The following is a 15410-nucleotide window of genomic DNA, read 5'->3' on the forward strand; positions in this document are numbered from 1 at the left end:
TGCCACAGAAGACAGAATAGGCATTCAAAATTACTTTAACAGATTGGAGAACTAACAAAATGAATTTCAATAGGGGAAAATGCAAGATTCTGCACTTAGGTTGGAAGAACTAGCTGTACAAATATAAGATGGGGAAGACCTGGATTCAGCGGCGGAGCTAGCCACTCAGGCACCTGGAACGGCGCACATGCCATGCACCTGGGGGGCAAGGCGAGCCACCCAGGGGGGCGATCGGCACCCATTGGGGGCAATCAGCATGGTGATCGGCGCCCAGGGGGGCAATCGGCGCAGTGACTGGCGCCCATTGGGGGCGATCGGCTTCCTGTGGCGATCCGCCCAGGGGGGATTTTGTTAAACCCCCTCATGGATGACACCCAGGGTGCACTGCCCCCACCACCCCCTTCCTACACCCCTGTCTGAATTGTCAATAGTACATGTGAAAAGTATCTAGGGGTCTTAGTAGACCACAAGCTTAGCATGAATCAACAGTGTGATGCAGCAGCAAAAAAAAAAAGCTAATGCACTTCCAGGCTACAGCAACAGCAGTATAGTGTCTGGATCAAGGGAAGTAATTGTACCGCTCTATTCTGCCTTGGTCGGACCACACCTGGAGTAGTGTGTTCAGTGACAAGCTGGAACGTGTGCACAGGAGGGCAACCAAGATGACCAAGGGTCTGGAAAGCAAAGCCTTATGAGGTATGGTTGAAGGAGCTGGGGATGTTTAGCCTGGAAAAGAGGAGACTGGCTGGAGATATGATAGCAATCTTCAAATATCTTAAGAGCTGTCACACGGAGGGTGGAGCAAGCTTGCTTTCTCCTACTCTGGAGGGTAGGACTCAAAGCAATGTCTTCAAGTTACAAGAAAGAAGATTCCATCTAAACACCAGGAAGAGCCTTCTGACAGTAAGAGCTGTTTGACACTGGAGCTGACTTCCTCAGGAGGTGGTGGACTATCTTTCTTTGGAGGTTTTAAAGCAGAAGTTGGATGGACAATCTGTCTTGGATGCTTTGATTAAGATTCCTGCATTGCAGAGAGTTGGACTAGATGACCCTCAGTATCCCTTTCCAACTCTACAATTCTATGAAACGTGGTTTCACTCATGCCAGGATGAAGGCTCAGTCTGGCAACCTGCAATTCAGGTACTAAAGGAAAAGACACAAGTCATGCCACCTCAAGACAAAAAGAAAAAGAGATTCTTTTGCAAGGTGCCAGCTAGCAAGATTCACCTAGATCTAATGTACTGGGTGTTGCAAAAGTGGCTAAGCTGGTTTGATTAGGACAAATCAGATCATTATTATTTTTAAAAAACTGTCCTGATACTCCCTTCCGCCCCAATGCATGCACTGACAAGACAGCAGGAGCATCTTTCTATTATACTTTTACAAAAGAGACCAGAAGCTAAGGGGCAAATAACTAAATAATTAACCCAAGAGTGAAGGCAGGCCACGATCTCTCGCGATCTCTCTCCAAGTATAAAGTTTTAATCAAGTTAGGCAACTAAGGTTGCAATTGTAAAACACTCTTACTAGGGAGAAGCGTCATTAAACACAGTGAGTGAGACTTACTTTCAAGGTAAACAAGACACTCCCTTATCTAGCCACCTCCTACACCCTCAGCTGCAACCACAAATTTCAGTACTGCCTTTCACCCACTTGCTGTTTCTCCTATCTACTTTTCTATTTCTTTTTCCCCACATAAAGAAAGACATTTGGAGCAAGCCAGCCAGATGCCAATTTCTACCTTAAAGAGCACCAACCTGATTACATTGGTTGGGGAAAAATACCTTCTACAACCAACATTGCAGAGCCCTGGAGAGTATATGCACACATGTGCACACCAACCCTTCTTCCCCTAGATTAGTGGTTTTCAGCAAGTGGGATTCAGCTGATGACCAGATTGCACCTAAAATGGGTTGCACCAACAGTACTGTCCTCCCCTTTTCCTTCTCTAAAGTATGATAAGGGGGGAGACAGACGAAGAAGAAAGGAGAACCAAAGACAAGAGGAAAACAGAGAGGGCAGAACAAAGGTGGATGTGCTAAAAAGTTAAGAGATTATATGTTGCAAGGCTATGGCCCACAAACAGGTAAGATTTCCACCCTAAGAGATCCAAGCTTCAACTTGCCTTCATTTAAGCTCTAAGCTCCACATTGCAGCCATCGTCTATCACTTAGAGGGGAGAGAATTCTACCTGCTAAGCAACTCCATGGTCTCAAGCTGTACAGAGGCGACAGGCAGGCAGGCACTCTGGCAACTGAGCACGCAGCACCTTCCTTTCTTGTGATGACAACTGGGGCAATGATCCCTGCACAGATTACCAGCAGTCCCAGTTGTCCACGTGACAAGCTTTCACAGCCATTAAGTCTGGCAAATCAGATAGAAAATGGGCAGCCCTTGCATACTGTGGAGCAACAAGCAATCTCTGGTAAGTTACCTTTGTACCATCATTAGTCACCATACAGCTGAAACCACAAAAAAGCTACTTCAAGAGGCCACACAACTGTTGGTTTTGTTTAGTGGGGAAACAAAACTGCCTGCTATTAAAAAACTTTCCAGCTGTCATTTTAAGAAATATAGAATTCCTGATGCCTCATTTGAATGCGGTGAGACAGACTTTATCTTTAAGCTCATTATTATTGTTATGAGTGTGTGGGTGTGCCAGACCCTTCTAATCCCTGGATCCAGCAAATGTTAAAATCTAATTGTTATAAGAAAAAACTGCTCCTTTTCCCTTATGGAGTACCCTAGAGCCCATATAGAGTTCTTATGTACAGTAGGTTTTCTATTGGTAGGAGAAAATAACAGAGGCCAACCAGAGAATATTGAGAAGCAAAGCAGCTAGCAAGCCTGATCTTTATTAACTGTTGCAACAGGGTCTCACTCACCACATGCAGGAGGGAGGAGGAACCCAGAACAATGGTGTGCAAGCCCTTATATGTTGTTGTTTAGTCGTGTCCGACTCTTTGTGATCCCATGGACCAGAGCACGCCAGGCACTCCTGTCTTCCACTGCCTCCCTTATATAGACTTTTGAAATTGCCACCCTGGAGCCCAAGACCACCGCCCAATACATCATACATACATCACAGAAGGGGTGGTCTACAGCAGAATCCTGTCTGGCAGGAAACCTGTTGATGGGTTTACTTGGAGAGCCTGGCCATTCTTTTGTGATGATAAATACTTAATTCCCCGAGTCCAGGTCACAGGCTCACCCTATTCATACCCAAATGTGCCCTTAAGGCAGGATTTGTGAGCACAGAGACAATGGGGAGGCTTTTCCCATTTCCATCCAAACTGCAGAGGAATATTTGAGGTCACTGGTAGAGTCAAAATGACTTCAGGATTATTTTCCTGTACTGTTTCAGACATGTGGTATATATATTTATGTATGTGTTTGCCTGGTACATTTATGAACATTTATTTTATATCTTAGACCTATAATTCTCATAACATGAATCAACCCTTATAATTCCTGGATCCAGCACAGATTCAACTGCTGGAATAGCTAGGCCAGCCTGGTTTTTTGTTTGTTTGTTTGGTTGGTTGGTTTAGTCATGTCCGACTCTTCATGACCCCATGGACCAGAGCACACCAGGCACTCCTGTCTTCCACTGACTCCCGCAGTTTGGTCAGACTCATGTTGGTAGCTTCGAGAACACTGTCCAACCATCTCGTCCTCTGTCGTCCCCTTCTCCTTGTGCCTTCCATCTTTCCCAACATCAGGGTCTTTTCCAGGGTGTCTTCACTTCTCATGAGGTGGCCAAAGTATTTGAGCCTCAGCTTCCTTATGAATACATAGTGGAAGTGAGGAACAGGTTTAAGGATTTAGATTTGGTGGATAGAGTGCCTCAAGAACTATGGATGGAGGCTCGCAACATTATACAGGAGGCAGCAACGAAAACCATCCCAATGAAAAGGAAATGCAAGAAAGCAAAGTGGCTGTCCAATGAGACCTTACAAATAGCGGGGGAGAGAAGGAAAGCAAAATGTGAGGGAGATAGTAAAAGATACAGGAAACTGAATTTCCAAAAAATAGCAAGGAGAGACACGAGGGCCTTCTTAAATGAGCAATGCAAAGAAATAGAAGAAAGCAACAGAATGGGAAAAACCAGAGATCTGTTCAAGAAAATTGGAGATAGGAACATTTCATACAAAGATTAGCATAATAAAGGACAAAATAGGAAATGACCTAACACAGGCATAGGGAACCTTCGGCTCTCCAGATGTTTTGGCCTACAACTCCCATGATCCCTAGCTAACAGGACCAGTGGTCAGGGATGATGGGAATTGTAGTCCGAAACATCTGGAGAGCCGAAGGTTGCCTATGCCTGACCTAACAGAAGCAGAAGACATCAAGAAGAGGTAGCAAGAATACACAGAGGAATAATACCAGAAAGATATGAAGGTCTCAATCACCCCACAGCCTGGTAATGACCCACTAAAGGTAATTCCTTAAGGGAACAAAGGGAGTGGCTCCGTACCAGAGGGTGAATGGGTGGGCCTCCCTCCCTGGTTAATTAGAAAGACAAAAAGCCACAGCTGAAGCTGGATGCAAAAGTGGCAGGCTGGAGAAGCACAGAGAGAGGGGTCTGATTTCTGCTGGAATCCAGGGCTGTGGCTATGGGAGAAGCAAGACCATCTTCATTGCAGATTCAGGTTGTACATGTGTTTAAATAAACCGTATATCATTAAGGCACCACTGCCTCTGCTGTGCCTCTTTCCAAAGCAAACACGAACCCTGGGTAAGCATCTGGAATCCCTGAAATCTCACACTGCTCAGAGACCAGGGTAGCATGCAACACTATCACTATCATCATCATCATCATCTCCATTAATTTTATAGGAAGCTGCCTTATACTGAGTCAAGCCATTGGTCCATCTAGCTCAGTGCTGCACTGACTGGAAGTGTCTCTCCAGATTTCAGACAGGTGAAATTCTCAACCCTTCCCAGAGATGCCATAGATCAGGGGTGTCCAAACTTTTTCAGAGGGCCAGATTTAATGAAGTGAACTTGCGTGAGGGTGGGCCAAAGTTGTTGAGCTTTTTTTTACAAAGCTGAACTTTTTTTTAGGATTTTACCCCAGGACATATACTGCCACAGGGGCTGGATTAAATTGGCCGGCGGGCCACATTAGGCCCCTGAAATGGATTTTGGACATGCCTGCCATAGATTGAACCTGGGACTTTCTGCATACAAAGCAGATGTTCGAACAATGAGCTACAGTGGATTTTTACAACCTTCTTTTCCTGGTTGTATGTCTTGGCGAAAAGTTGTTTTCCGTCCTGGCTGTCTGAGAACAAGTTGGTAGGCTTCCGTTGTGTGTGTGTGTATAGGTCATCACAAAATTATAAAGCTGTATAAAAAAAAATCAATGGGGAGATGGCACAGGGTACTTACCCCTTTGGTGTCTCCCTTCCTGGGGTAATTCACTGCTTATTACTATTAATTTTAACTTTTATTTGTTTTGCTATATAAGGCTATTATGTTGTGCACTGACACACACTGTTCGTTATGTTCTATGTTATAGGCCACCTTGTGGTCTTTTGACAAAGGGTACTGCAGGGGGAACCAACTTTTCTCCAATGCTATTTAACACCTATAGGACCAAACACTGAGAGCAGTCATTAGGAGATTTATTTATTTTTTTGGCGAGGTGCCAGAAATATGCTGATGACATCCAGTTCTATTTCTGGGCAACATCTGAATCAGGAGAGGCTGTGCATGACCTGAACCGGGGCTTCTCTGCAGTGAAGAGCTGGGTGGCGGAGGCTCTGTGGGTAACTGGTTCCCCAGATTTGGAAGTTGGGAAGTTTGCGTGCCCTGAATGGGTATGTAGTTTGGGTGGGGGCGTCCTCCTAGATTCAGCGTTGTCACTTGGGACACACGTTGTCTCAAACAGCAAGGAGCACATGTTGCCACCTATGGTTAGTATGCCTATCCTGGATGGGGATAGTCTGACCACTGTGATACATACATCGGCACCTTCCAATTAGATTCTCATAATGAGCTCTATATGGGGCTACCACTGAGGCCTGGAAACTTCAGCTGGTGCAAACTGCAGCAGCTAGGATACACACCTGGAGCCTCTTGTCATGCATATGTGTTGAAAGAACCAGTGTTGAAAGAACCGCACAGACTGCCTGCTAGCCCATTGAGCCATCCAATATTTTGTTATGAACATATAAAGCTTTGAACAACTTGGGACCAGATTACCTAAAGGATGGGCTTCCCCAATACCGGCTGAGTAGATCACAAAGGTAATCAGAGGGGGCCTTGCTAAGCCATGACTTACAGAGACACCTGGCAGAAGCATGTAAGCAGGGCTTTCTTTGTGATGTCCCCTTACTTCTGGAATGCCTTCCTCTCCGTTATTCAGGCGGCATGGACTATTGGATGCCTTGTTTAGTAATAACATAGAAACCTCCTGCATCAGGCTATTGGCCCATCTAATCCAGCATCCTGCTCTCACCAGACGCCTCTGGGAAACCTACAAGCAGGATTCAAGCACAAGAGCACTGTCCCCTCTCAGCAACTGGTATTTGGAAGCAACTGCTCTGAGAGCTCTTTTAAAATAAAATACCACCACTCAGTGTTTGGACAGGATCTTGTTGCACAGACATCCCTGTAAACAAAAGGCAAAGATCTTCAGATGTTCAGGAGATGATTGCCAGGGTTCCTTTCCTACCGTCAGAAAGTTATGGGAGTTCTGACAATGGGCAACCTCTGGCACATATGCACAAATGTAGCTTAGCGGCCAGCAGATGGCATAGATTTATGTGAGTCAATTCAGTGCCTCTGGCTTCATACCTGAATTCTTTGGTGCTGCCTAGGGCTGGAGATGCAGACAAGCTGCGTGTCTTGGGCCGCCCACGCATAGAGTTGGCGCAGCTCCGCTCCTCGTCGGCCCGACATGAGGAGCATTGGTAGCAGGTGGAGTCTGAGCTAGCATCGTCCCCCCCAGGGCTGAAGGCTTCCGGCTCCATCGCCATCCTCAGAAAATAACTTTCCTGGGAAGAAAAAAAAGCAGGGTTCAGGTGAATGTCAGGTTTCAAAACCAATGACAGGTCAAGACCAACAGAATAGCTACTTTGCTGGATGGGAGCCCAAGGACTAGCTACCCCACAAAGGCGAGAGGATCCAACACATGGATCCAGCCCTTGATACCTAGAGATATGCTGCCTCCAGAATGCATCCAACATTAGTCCCACTTGGAGTAGACACACTGAAATTAGTGACAACTACTAACTTAGGTCCAGTAATTTCAGATGGGTCCTCTCTGAGCAGGACTGAAGCTGGATACAGCCACCTGTACTCATCATGCCACGAACACATCATATTAGAAGAGTATAGTTTTGTATCTTCCATGAGGCCTTAAGACGCTGCTGGGTAAACCTTCAGTCTAGCGGTTGAATGTGGCCCTCCAGGCATCTCCATCTGGCCCTCAGGACTCTCCCCAGGCCACACCCCTTACTGGCTCTGCTCAAGTGCTTTTGCTTGGCTGTGTCACTGAACTATGATAATGCCTCTCCTTGCTCGCCTGGGTGGATAAGAGCTCTGCCTGCTGTCAAATTGTCTCCCTCCCTTCACCACATCCCTTCTCACTCCAATGCAACTTGAGCGCAACAGCATTCATATTACATTTTTTTATTACAGCTTTGTATACATTTCAGCCCTTGCTTCACCAAACACAGCCCCGAGTTTCCTAAAACAGTTTATGAGAAAAGGGTACAAGGCGTTCCTGATGCCTCCCGAGGTGGTTGTCCAATTTAAAATTTTTTGTGAAAGCAAGCCTCCCTCTGGTTTTCTGGGTCTTTCTCTTGTTATAGGGATGCCATGCCTGGCTGGATGTTACACGAGGGCAATACCTTTACTAGGTCACGTGCCTATATATACACAAGAGGCCTACTGGATCAGGCTGAAGTCCCATCCAGTGCAGCATCCTGTTCTCAAAGTGGCCAGCAGGATGCCTCTGGGAAACCCACAAGCAGGACCTGAGCACAACAGGCACCCTCTCTACTTGAGATTCTCAGCAACTGGTATGCAAAGGGACAGTGCCTCTGACCATGGAGGCAGAACATGTCCCTCTTCTCCTTAAGGAGGTGCCAATGTGGTGCAATGGTTAGTGTGCTGGACTTTGACTTGGTAGGCCAGGGTTCGAATCCCCACTCAGCCATGAAGCTCACTGTGTGCCCTTGAGCCAGTCGCTGCCTCTCAGCCTACCCTACCTCACAGCGTTGTTGTGGGGATAAAATGTAGAGAGGGAGCACCACGTATGCCACCTTGAGCTCTCTGGAGGAAAAAGTGGGTTATAAATAAAGTAATAACTAAGTCTGAGTGTTACTGGGAGTGTTGGCGCTTGGACGGCTTAATATTTTTCTTCTTCTTCTTTAATCTCTATGGGGCACCAGTGCACTTCAGTTAAAATGCAGATAATTCATTTCCTCCTAGCCTGTATCCTCTCGTTTCCAAGCTTAAAGTCTCCTTTGAGTCTTCATGTTAAAAGGCATTACTTGGGTTGAGTTCTTGAAATGGGGAAGTGGGTGCTGTTGACATTTCAATAAGCAGGATACAAAAATATATAAGCAGTATAATAAAAAAGGGTGGAGGCAGTGGTAATTCTGACTATTAAAACAGCACATGGATTTCGGTCTTGGCTATAAGCATTCTGAAACTGTCAGACCACACACAGGTGCTAGCCTCATTGAGATTGGTGCATTTCAAGCTTTTAAAGCATTTCTGCCATTTTATTTAACCAGCTGACCTTCTTCTTATTGCTCCCTCTCCAATACTGACTGAGAATACTTTGAAAAAGGAAAAGGCGGCGGCAGCCAAGGTATGTTTTAATGCAAGCAAAACCGTGCTACACTTGAGTGGAGTATATTGCATTATGTTAGCAGGGGAAGCAAAAGAATTATTATTTCAATGTTTGCTCCTCTTCTTCTTCTGCTTCTTCATCATCACACAGCTTAACCATGAAGTGATTCCAGCTCATGTCAGCAGTTCTGTAATGGCTTGTTTCATCCTCATAATGTGTGAAATAACTATCATGGGCGTCTTAAAAACAACAAATAGGCATTCTGTGCTACCTGTGCAAAATATATTGAGCCAGCAGCTTTTTGAAGCTACAAATCATGGTAAAAACACCCACGAACACACCATATATAAATCACAATAAAATGAAGCTGCTCCAGTGTGTTAAAGCTTTTCTTTAGTGTCAACTTTGCAACAAGAGTACATATTCTGTGTTGCCAGAAGTGAGAATGTTTGTGGAACCTTATAGCAGAGGTCACCAGCCCAGCATCCACAAAGGCTTACACTGGTGCCTCAAACTCTGAGCTTTCATTAAAAAAAAAAGTCTCTAGCTCTGCTAGAAAGTAAGTTATGGGGCAAAAAATGCAGGTACTTTTAAAGAGATTTCTGTGTAATAAGAGTAAGTGTAGTGTGGCCACCTTGTATATTTATCCTGGTACTAAGAAACGCTCCCTGTTGTTCCTAGATTGCTTTTTAATCCTTGATGTTTAGTTTTTATGTTGGAAGCCACTCAGAGTGCCTGCAAAAACCCAGTCAGGTGTGTGGAGTATAGATTTATTATCATTATCATTATTATTATTATTATTGTAACAACCTCTGTGTGTGTGTGTGTGCGTGTGTGTGCGTGTGTGTGCGTGTGTCTGAAAGTAAAATTAACAGTGTGTGACCCCCACAGTCAAGACTAGCAGGAGATAGCTGACTTCCCATGGTAAACAAAAGGCTATTGGGAATGGCCGTCTCTCTAATGTTTATGTTTTGCCACCTGCTACGGCAGCCATGTTGTGACTGGGGCTCCAACTTCAAAATGTGTCCACTGGTCCAAAAAAGTTGGTGCCCCCTGCCTTATTGGTTAATCTGTTACTTCACAGGGTCATCAAAACAAAGCAACCCCCAAACCAAGAAAAAGGGCTCCAAGTCCACTTGTAGGGCAAGAAAGAGGCACCACTGGTCCTCTCTTAACCAGACCCTCCAAGTGTCCCTATTTTCCACGGACGTCCCTGATTTAGAGAAGCCGTCCCGGTTTCTGATTTGATCCCAGAATGTCCCACTTTTCCTTAGTATGTCCCTATTTTCGCTGGAGAAATGTTGGAGGATACGGAGTTATCCAACCCCCGAGCTGTCTGAAGGCAATCCTGTATAGGGAAGGTTTTTTAAAATGTTAAATGTTTTATTATGTTTTTATGTATGTTGACAGCTGCCCAGAGTTGCTGGGGCAACCCAGTAAGATGTGTGGGATATAAATAGTAAAATTATCATTATGGAATGGGACATCCCTATATTAATTGGAGAAATGTTGGAGGGTATGGTGTTAACTCAGAGAGCACCTGACAGGGGTCCCACTGAGGACAGCCATTCCTGACTGCTGAGCATGCTGGCAGGCGCTGATGGGTGATGGGAGTCCAGCAACATCTGGTGGGCCATAAGTGTTCCTCATCCCTGTCTGGTAAAGAACATAATGAAGTAGTCCTCTGATGGATATATATTGGAAATGGCTTTATGCTTAAGTGGAGAGGTGATCATCTCCAAATTCTGCTTTTCATACTTCTGCAATGTATTTTGGAAAGTTGTTGTTCACTATGCATTTGGACATTTCTGCGGATACCATAACAAAATTTTGCATGATGGTTCCCAAGTTCAAGGAGCAGGCAACATCTGAGGGGAAAGCCTTGAAAAGTTTCAGGTCAGGTAGGACATCATACAAACGTGGCCAGAATTATATAATAACTATTTATATGGAGCCTAGCCAACTTTCAGAGTAGCCTTCAACCCAATATTGCATTACGCAGGAGGACTGCAGAAGCACAGGGGTGATGCTGCACCCAGGTAGACTAGCTCCTTGAAGTTACAAGGGGGTCATGCCACTTTGTAAACGAAGGACAAGAATGCAGGCATTGACAGTTCTTTGCCAAGTGCAATTTGTACAGCAGTTTGCAGGACCAACAACCTAAAGAGGGCTTATTTTACTGTTCTACAGGACTTTGTAGAAGAAAGAGGGCTTCTTACCCTACTAAAATAAACTTTATGCAGAAGCTTCACTTTACAGAATGCTTTATAGAATAGCAAATAAAAACCTAGGGGGGTGAAAACAAACGAGTGCTGCCTGGAAGAACAACAAAGTGAGTCATTAAGGAAACCCAGATGTTGCTGAACTACAAGTACCATGCTTGGTGGGGCTGATGGGAGCAATGTCTGGAGGGCCAAATGTTCCCAACATCTGGGTTAGAGTTTAAGACTATACTCAGAAAGTGCTGCGTTCAAATCCCCACTGAGTCTCAAAGCTCACTGAAGTGACCTAAGGTCAGTCATTGTGTCTTCCTTAGCCTAACTTAACTCACAGAGTTGCTGTGAGGATAAAAGGGAGAGGGAGAGAAGAATTATTTGGGCCACCTTGAGTTCCTTGAAGGTAGGGTGTGACAAAAATACAATAAATATAGAAGTGTTAAGAAACAGGTCATTTTTCTCCCGCAGCAAATTCACTTGATGAGCGAAGATATTCAGGTTGTGCCTGCAGAGTGGAGGTCACATAATATACTATAGCACCACATAGAGGGTTCAAAAAATTTCTGACTGCCATTTGCTCATGCCATCATTAATTGGCCAGAAGAACTAGATTACCCTGTAAGATGTCAGCCTATAAATTACACAATTAAGAACTCACCATAACTCATATAACACAAGAGGACAGTAGGGCATTCAGAAATCAGAACAAGAAAGCGCTTTATCTCGCCCTTAGTCTCCCTTTTTGCAAATAAAATGTTTTATTCAGTAGTTAACACACTACTTCTCAGGAACCCATTTTCCCTTTTCAGCACACATAATATGAGAATGCTAGCTAAAATACACATTTTTTTAAATATTACCATGTCTCTCTATCACAATACTGTAATTTAGCTTAAACCACACTTTCAAGACTTCACTACATTTGACCTTACACAGAGAGTGAGCTGAAATAAACACAATAACATTCAAGTCACCCTGCAACATTTCAGCAAAGGCAGAACTTGATCTCAGGTCTTCAGTGGAGGTTGCTCCATGAGGGCCTCACCAACCTCAATCTGCCCTCAGCCAGTCCTCACCTGCTTGTCTTCTTACAATCAGTCAGAGGGTGGTTCTGCCTGCCATTAACTCCGGTGCCACCTACTGTTGGTCTCCCTGCCTACTGCCCTACCAAACCCAATGTGCACCAGAAAACACTGCTGGTCTTGAACAACTAAAGTAAATGCACACGAAAGCTCATACCAAGAACAAACTTAGTTGGTCTCTAAGGTGCTACTGGAAGGATTTTTTTGTTTTGTTTTAACTAAAGTAAAGTTTTGGATTTGCTGGACCATGCTATTTGTATAATCCAAATGCACAACAGAAACAATTCCTCTAAATGCATTGCAGATTCAAAATTTCCTGTTCCTGCTGCCAGTTTACTGAACTCTTACATAAGAGGTAAGAAACAGGAAACATTGCTGTCAATAGCCCAGAAAACACAAGACTAAGGTTTCAGGCTGCCCTTCCTCAAATTAGGTAACTTCCCAAAATGTATTCCAGTGTTGTTGTCTTAGAGCATCAGGGCTTCTAAATTTATGTAACCACTGATGTTTTGCAAACTTTAGAAGCCAGAATGGTGCAAAGGAAAAAAGGGTTGGTTCTCCTATTTCAAGATAAAGTGTGACTCCCAAAGTTCACTTAGTGATCTCAAAAGCAAGTCAGTGGCTCTGTTTGAACATCTTATCACATCTTGGTTTGAAATGGATATAATTTATAGAGTCAGAATAGTTTTGCTAACAATGGTTTGATGTTATGTCTGAATTGGCAAACCAGTTATAGTCAAAGAACTACCGGTATGTCTCGAGTTAGTTGTACAATAGAAGGAGTGCCAAGAGGATGAAAATCAAAGGAGCAGTAGACAGGCAAAACCATGGTTTGGGCCGCCCAACAGGCAAGCCACCCTTGAAATAAATCCAATTTGCTACACAGGCAGAGCTATAGCTGTAAATATGTCTTATCAAAGGAGTAGCCACCCAAACCTAGCACAAACCATGGTTTTCAATTCTGGTTTACTATCTGATCACAAACAATGTTTGCCTGTTCAGACATCATGCCAAACCATCACCAAGCTTCCTTAACCATGATTTGGCTTAATGTATGAAAAGAACCACCAACCCAGTTTGCTTGTAACGCAAAATCAAACCATGGCTTACCATGAATGAGCAAGTGTGCTAGTGCACAGGGAGAAATCATGACCATACTGCCAGAAGCTAAATCATGGTTTGATTTAACCATGTTTTGCCCACACCTAGGCTCATGATTTGTTTTCTCCAAACAAACCATGAGCAATAAGCCAAAAGTGAATTTTGAATACAGCTGTGGGTTTGTTTTGAAATTTAATGCAACCAACCAACCAAACATTATTATGCCATTACCAAAGCAGGACACGTCTGAACACTTGTGAAATGCTGATAATTTGTCACCATTTTTACTTTGCACCCTTGTCAAAATGAAAAAAATCTGACAAATTTCCATCTTTGAACTGACATTTACCAACAAAAACTGATGTTTTTTGTCACAAGACCCTACTGCTTTTGCAGACAACAAGAAAGCAGTTATTCAACTTATCAAGCCCTCTATGGGCACAGCCAACAGATGTCAGGAACGGGGGGGGGGGGGAATCAAGAGCTGAAAAGTTGGGAAAAGAAACTGAGCTGACTAGAAAACATAGTTAAATACAGTTGTGTGGCTCTTTTCCACTTCTCTTGATTTATGTAACAAAGAAAAATCTACCCAATAGTGCCAAAAGTTAAATTTAGATAAAACTCAAGTTTCTTCAACATCCAAGCTCATCCCTCAGCTCCACTCCATCTTCAAATCCCCATCCCAAACTCTCTAGAAGTTCCCACCTGCACCCACGTACCCTGCAGTCTAAGATCTCTCCCCATTCTATTTTTCTCCCTATTCTGTCATACTCCCTGCCAGTGTTCATCATTTGTTGCTTATCTTGTTTCCCCCTCCTAACCCCTCATGGTCCTCCAGCCCCATACCCGCATTTTCTCTCTCACCAATCCCATGCCTTTTCTTCATCCCTGCCCCCTCTTGCCCCACACACCCACTTCTCTCACACACACTGCCACCTTTCCTCTCATCCCCTCCTAATTCACACCCCCACACTTCCCTGCCCCATACTTCCATTTTCCTTTCTCTCGCTCAATAGCCCCTCAGTCCTCCAGCCCTATACCCCTGCTACACTCACCAACCCCTCCTGCCCCATACTCCCCACACATCCAACCCCCTCCTGCCCCATACCCCCAACACCCCACCCACACTCATCCTGCCCCATACTCCCACACTCACCAGCCCCTCCTGCCTCATAACGCCCCCACGCCCCGCCCCTCCTGTCCCATATCCCCACAGGCTCACCGGTGCCTCCTGTCGTTTACTTTCTCACTCACCTGCCCCTCCTGCCCCATAACCCCAATCCCACCCTCTAGCCCTATATCCTCCCAGACTAGCCAGCCTCTCCTGCCCCATAGCCCCCACACATCCCACCCACTCCTGCCCCATATCCCGCACACTCACCAGCCCCTCATGCCCCATGCTGCTTTCCTTTCTCACTCTCCAGCCCCTCCTGCCCCACTTCTGCCTGCGCCGGCCCCTCCTGCCCCTCCCCTTCTCCTCCTGCCTTTCTTGCCTCACCTCCATGCCCTCTTCCCCTCCTCTTGCACCTTCCTCACAGAGCTCCCCCCCCGACCCCCCTCTCGAGTGGGGCGCCCCCTCCCCCTCCGAACCCTGCCCTACGGCCCCGCCCCCTCCGCCTCGCGTCACTCACTTTCTCACTCGCGCGCCAAGCGGCCCCGCCTCCGCCTCCTCCTCAGGTGCGCGAGGCCAACCCCCGCTCCCCGTCCTCAGAGGCCTGCCGCCCGCCGGCAACTCCTCCAGCCCAGCGAGCGCGGCCAAGAGCGGCAACGACGGCGGCAGCGGCAACCCCCGCCAGGCACCTCCTCCATCCTCCTCGGCCCGTCCCTCCTTCCTTCCACTCAGGGAGGTAAAACCTGGTAAAAAGGGAGGAGCGGGACTGGGAGCGAGGAGAGCGCTATTACGCATGCGCTCCTTCGGCGAAGAGGGCAAGGCCAAGCGAGCCTGGGGCTTAAGGGGAGGGATTCGGTCCGTGAGGAGAGCATGCGCGGCTTGTGTTTGTGGCGGGCGCTTCTGTGGACTTGGGCCCGCAGACTTAGGGAAAGTGTAGAACGGCGCGCAGTGTTAGTTTCCGAGTTCTGTAGACTCCCATGTAAATTAAGGAAGAACCCCAGAATTTTAACGTAGGCGTTGTGATGATGATCATCATTATTATCGTTACAGTTTATTACTCGCTCTTCACCCTAAGGTCCCAAGAC

At 45.8% G+C, this 15410-nt stretch overlaps 1 protein-coding gene across 3 annotated transcripts in view; it reads right to left on the reverse strand.

Moving 5' to 3' along the window:
* Positions 1-15111, reverse strand: part of NADK (NAD kinase) — a 48344-nt gene extending 33233 nt beyond the window's left edge. Inside the window, exons 1-2 of one of the 3 annotated variants that reach the window (XM_033156363.1) lie at positions 14846-15111; positions 6808-7007 (exon numbers count right to left, since the gene is read on the reverse strand). In XM_033156363.1, coding sequence (XP_033012254.1) covers positions 6808-6989 — 182 coding nt within the window. In that variant the 5' untranslated portion in view covers positions 6990-7007; positions 14846-15111. Of the gene's footprint in view, positions 1-2125; positions 2150-2191; positions 2267-6807; positions 7008-14845 lie in introns of those variants that run through there. The other 2 variants (XM_033156364.1, XM_033156366.1) reach the window with 2 other exon arrangements.
* Positions 15112-15410: the final 299 nt, after the last annotated feature.

This window comes from Lacerta agilis, chromosome 8 (assembly GCF_009819535.1).
Source record: "Lacerta agilis isolate rLacAgi1 chromosome 8, rLacAgi1.pri, whole genome shotgun sequence".
NCBI lineage: Eukaryota > Metazoa > Chordata > Lepidosauria > Squamata > Lacertidae > Lacerta > Lacerta agilis.